The 5,765-nt window shown below is 39.0% G+C and overlaps 1 protein-coding gene across 1 annotated transcript in view; it reads left to right on the forward strand.

Annotated features, from left to right (window-relative positions):
• Nucleotides 1–4,079: 4,079 nt before the first annotated feature.
• Nucleotides 4,080–5,765, forward strand: part of LOC308409243 (low affinity immunoglobulin gamma Fc region receptor II-like) — a gene marked incomplete at its 5' end in the record, with an annotated part of 32,627 nt that continues 30,941 nt past the window's right edge. Inside the window, one exon of the mRNA XM_080901859.1 lies at nucleotides 4,080–4,155. Coding sequence (XP_080757985.1) covers nucleotides 4,080–4,155 — 76 coding nt within the window. The remainder of the gene's footprint in view (nucleotides 4,156–5,765) is intronic.

Genomic DNA, 5,765 nt, shown 5'->3' on the forward strand with positions numbered 1-5,765 from the left:
AAGCTAACATCACGGGATGCAGAAAACCGATGTGTACGACCACTGACCTTTAAGAGCAACAGAAAAGGTCAAGTCAAAGATGAAATGCTCAGACAGAAAAGTCATCTCAGCTTTCCCTCCACAGGCCCACCTGCCTTTGAGGGGGATTTTTTTAAATGAAATCCTGCCTGAAGTATGACTATAATGTGAGACCACTTGAGAAGAAGGGGCTCATTACTGAGCATCATGTGATGAGTTGGACTGTTTCATGCTAACACATCAGGCAGAGCTAAAACCAAAAGGTTTTACAACATTAGTCGAATAACTTCTCAAATACAGGAAAGTCAAACCTCACACGAAGGGAGGTGGAGACAGTTTGTAACCATATCTGTTCAAACAAATCATATTTAACATGTTGGCCCTAAACATGCGTTTACCTAGAAATTAAAAATATATGACATAAGAAATGAAAAGCATTTCCATGAAGGTTTAATCACTGACTGTTATGTGAAAGTCATTGACATCAGTCTGAAGTCACTGTCTGACGGCCAGGAGATAATTCAAAGGAGACATGTGTTCAAGTGTCCATCTGACAGCTGGATACAGCTGTGATCACATCTGCTCGGGTCTGGTGTCAGAGAGCAACACTGGTTCATTATCTGGGTGGAGACCATTCCAGGTGTTTTAAATCTAACTCGGAAAGCTGGTGAAGGAAACTCGAAACTCGATATGTCACGAACACCTTCAGGGAATTTGATCATGTTTACAAATGTTTACCTGATCTGAAGGACCAGACTTTTGTTTCCAAGAGTCAAATATCACTTTAACATCAGAAAAAAAGTGTTTTTGTGTTTCCAGAGCAAATCTACAGCAAAGAGGCTGGAAAAACAGAAAAATCTGATGCTGTAGTTGCAGAGTTGTTGTGTAAACATTTCAATGAAGTGAAGTAACATTGTAAAGAGTTGCCCAAAATTCCTCCACAGAGACATGAAGTCATACAGAAAAAACCTAGGGCATTCCTATCAAGTCACTGAATCATGAGTGTGCTTACATACCTTACTGAACACTGTGGGCGGATTAAAAGAAGCACGTTTGTTTGACTCACTAAAAAAAGTTTCTGGTGTTTTCTCACCTGAAACCACGTGGTTTATGTTAAATGTTCCTGTGAGTTCAGGTCACTGAGGTGTGTTAAATATTAAAAATATCACTTTTTGCTTCAGCTCTTCAGCAGGATGTTCAGGTGAAGCTTGGAGATGACGTCACTCTTCAGTGTCAAATTTCCACAGAAGAAATAATCTCAGTGCTGAAGTGGAGCAGAGCTGACCTGAACACAGACGGCTACGTCTACTTTTACAGGAACAAACGCTCCTATGAAAACTACCAACATCCATCTTTTCATGGCCGAGTGAAGCTGAGGGACCCGGAGATGAAGGATGGAGATGTTTCTCTGATTCTGAAGAAGGTCATGTTTAATGACACTGGGATGTATGAGTGTCACATAGCAGTGAGGAAATCTGTGAGAAGTAAAAGAGTTCACACTGAGATCAGTCACTTCATCAACCTCACAGTCACAGGTGAGTTTGTCACCTCTGAGAAACTGCAGCACCGCCCATGTTTACAGCCCTGCTAGAGTTTCCTGCACTTTTGATTTAATACATGAACATCCAATAGATGCTGAGCTAGAACGCTTCACCCACAGCCGCCTTGATGTTTAGATGTTTTCTGTGTCTAAGCTGAAACTGTTCAGAAACTGAAGCTGTTCACTTGCAGAACTCACACCTGTTAGTTTGCTGCTGTGCTGCTGTGTGAAGGACTTTGCTCTGACAGCTGCTGTTTTCTCTGCAGGTGAAACACATGAAAGCGTGAGGGAGCTGGATGGTGTGAAAGAAGAAGAGGCACAGAGAGATGTGGATGACACATTCGAGGTGGAAACTTCAACCACCCTGAAAGTCGTTCTTGCCGTTGTTGCTGCTGCTGCTGTTGGTTTCGCTGTTCTTGGTTTTGCGGCACTTTGGAGATTTAAAAGAAGCAAGAGTCAGCTCACTGAGGCGGACAACCAGCCGGTGGTGTGAAACCTCCTGTTCTCACCACAGCAGCGATCTGGTGTCTGTGCAGGATCAATAAACTTTGGTCTCACTGGGTCTTCTTCTGCTCTTGTGGTTCTGTTGGTAAAGCACAAAGAACAAAAAAAACTTGACCTCAGGACTCTGTTTCACTGTGAAGTACAAATAACATGATTTAATACCTCAATATTAACGCATTACATGTTGTAGATCATTTGGTTAAATGATCACTCCACAATGTTTGTCTGTTGAGAGCTGCTGTACCTACATCTCTTACAAACTACCTCCAACGCTTCAGTGACTGGGATGCAAGTGAAGACGGATGTAACATCGCACGAGACCACGGTTTCATCTGCCTTCATAATGACTTCTCTCATCTTCTCAACAAAATCCAACGTGTGGTGTTCAGAGCTGAGGATCGAGGCAGAAACTTAGAGATGTGACGGAGTTGATCATACAGACACCTGTATAAAATGATGACCTGTTTATGTATCTTCAGTAAACCACACAGACCTGGTGTAAGTCTGATGTCATTAGCTGTTTAAGAGTCCAAACTCTGCTTCAGGTCCCAAAAGTCAAACGAACACTGCAGCATCCTTGCGAGTTAAAAACTGTCTAAATTCTTTCATCTTTAATAAAATGATCAGTTTTGCTGCTTTGCCAGGTGTAACAATGGAGTTTAACATCCAGGCATCTATGAAAACAGAATTTATTAAATTAAACAGAGTTAGAAGTTAGCAGGGAGTTAGCTCACTCGTCTCCACCTAAACATGATTTACTATTATCTGACTGAGCGATTTCAGAAACAATTCAAACATACAGCTCTGCTATCACTTCCAACATAAATGAGCCTTATGCCCATGTTCTGTTTTGCTTCCTTCCTGTTGCCTCATGTTTAATTAGTTTCAGATGTATTGTTTGCATGCCAATTCGTAGCTTCCCTCATTACCTTGCATGTTATAGTGTGTGGATTCCTTTGTGCATCGTTGGACACTCTTGACACTCTTCAACACCCACATTCATAGTACATGTTAAAGTGAAGGTACTATTTATTGACAGATGAATGAAATACATCACTTTTAATAGGAAGCTCAACCTCAGCCTCTCATTTCCTGTAATAAACTATGGAAGCATCACTGATGACCTGCTTGTATTCAAGAAGTACTTAAAGACAATTTTCTCCCTCTAGTGGTCATGTATGAAACAGTCAGTGTGTGCCTGGACAGCTGTGAGTGGAATGATCCAGTTTGACTAAATCAATAAAAATCTAATACATTGTTGGAATAATCTGTAATCAGAGGTGACAAATCATCAGATCTGTAGTGACTGAAAAACTGAACACAAAATGTTTAATTTTGAAAATGATCGCACAATTTACATGTGAGAACTGATTATTATGAAGCAAACTAGCATAATCTCCATGGAAATCCACACTCAGAGACAGGCGCTCATTGTAATGTTAATACAATTGAAACTGGTTTAAATCTTCACTGCTGACAATAAGAATATAATAACATATGCTTTGTTGTTGTTTTGAGGTTGTTTTGTTTGGTTTCAGATGAAGGTCATACAAATATCTCTCTCTCAATTTTATTTATATAGCACCAAATCACAACAACAGTCACCTCAAGGCGCTTTATATTGTACAGTAGAGCCTACAATAATACATACAGAGAAAAACCCAACAATCATATGACCCCCTATGAGCAGCACTTTGGCAACAGTGGGAAGGAAAAACTCCCTTTTAACAGGAAGAAACCTCTGGCAGAAATGCACTTTTACTTCATGCAAAATCTCTTTTAACTTGGCTTGAGTAATGAATTGTGAACCTTCCTGCATTCATTCCCTTCTTGCTAAGCTGTGGTGCTGTTGTTGTCATGTTTAACAGAGTTCCTTATTGTTTCTCCCTCCTTGTGTCACTTTTCCAAACATGAACTTTAATGTCTGTGGATTCTGGACGTCTTTATGAAGAAGCAACTGGTGAACCTGTGTGTCCATTAACAATTGCAGCAGGTTGGTCCTTGGCGCAATGACGCAATGTCACCACCAGGGGGTGGGAATCATGCAGGTCCGAGTTCGACTATCACTCCACCTGATGATGTCATCATTAGGGGTAAGGTCTTTAAGTACTGGAGCACTACAATAATGTGCATGTGTATGAATCACTACCATCAGTATTTCTATGATGACAAAACAGCATTAACATAACTGTGATGAGTTTTGGTCTATTTAACTTCTTTGTTCTTTAAATAAGACAACAACAATATTTTGTTCTCTCATCTCTAGACTACACAGTGTAGAGATCTCCATAGTTTCTTTTACTATTGTGCTGAACAGACACACAACAAACATACAGTCACATGAACAAATGAATGTAATCTTTATTAAGATTTAAAGAAAATAAGGCCATTTCATTAAGAACAGCAAGCGTGCTGAGCGTGTGATTTATTCAGTTATTATAACAAACTGTAAAATAATTAATGATCTAATTGTATTCATGAAGTATTTAAAGTCAAGCATCGCCCTCTAGTGGCCATAAACAACCCTTGCGGGAGGATTAATGTAACGTTGCAGTTATTAAGCGTAGTTTCATTATTATAAAACACTTGTTTCTTCTGGATGTTTTTAGCTTTTAATGATAAACTCATCATCTCTTGGTGTTGTGTGTTTGTTTGTCAGATCTAAGTCAGTGTTTTAATTCAAATTATTTAAAAAAAACACACTTCAGGTTTTTCACTGGTGAACAGTATATTTAAATAATTGTATTCACTTCTATCTTTAGACAAGAAAGTCAGTCTCCCACTCAGTGTGTTTGAACCAATAGAAAGCTGGTGCTCAGAGGAAGAGGGCGGGCTTTACTTGGTGTCAGTGACAGAAATGACAAAAAGCTGAAATGAGTGAGAAGGACGATGAAGGAAACATCTGTGCTGTGTCTGCTCTGTAAGTAGAATCTCTGTGTTTGTTTGAATTCTTGTACTTTGACTGTCTGCTCTCCTGATAACTGATGATGGAGGAGAAGACATGAAAAACAAATCAGGCTGAATTCAAGTTCAAACACCACGAGGACCAACTGCAGGTCTGAACTGACTCTTTATCTTTGCTCAGGAGTCGAGGAAACACAGCAGGCAGTGAAAAGATCAAATCATTCACTCATTATATCAACACAGCTGCACAGTGGACACATGACTTTTAAAAGTAGTTGATAATTTTTACTCACATTAAAGTCAATGCACATAAAAAGCAGCTTTCAAGATATAAACTGTGAGAACAGTACAAAATTACATCATTACTGGTCAGTAACTGTAAGATAAACCTCAAGACATGTTAATAAAAACAGAATTTAAAGATATGTAAATGATATTAAAAAGTACAGATGTGACAGATGTGCAGTGGTTAGTGTCTATGTAGGTTTCCTCTCACAGTCCAAAGACAAGTTAGACTAACTGATGATTCTAAAGTGGCTGCAGGTGTGAATGTCTGTAATGTAATAATAATAATAATGTAATAATGTAATAACAGCTGTGATAGAGTCTGTGATAGAGTCTAAAGTGCACAAGCAGCAGAATGGATACATGGTTCTGTTTTTTTTTTTTTTTTTTTTAGTTTTACACATTTTTCCAGTATTTTTTTCCAGTGAGTTTGTGTGTTTGTCAGCTGTTTGTGTGGAGTTGTTCTTTATGTTCACCTCAAATCAACCTGAGTGTCATTTCTCTTTAGTTCTGA

The sequence above is a fragment of the Rhamphochromis sp. 'chilingali' genome (genome assembly GCF_963969265.1).
Source record: "Rhamphochromis sp. 'chilingali' genome assembly, chromosome: 1".
Classification (NCBI taxonomy): domain Eukaryota; kingdom Metazoa; phylum Chordata; class Actinopteri; order Cichliformes; family Cichlidae; genus Rhamphochromis; species Rhamphochromis sp. 'chilingali'.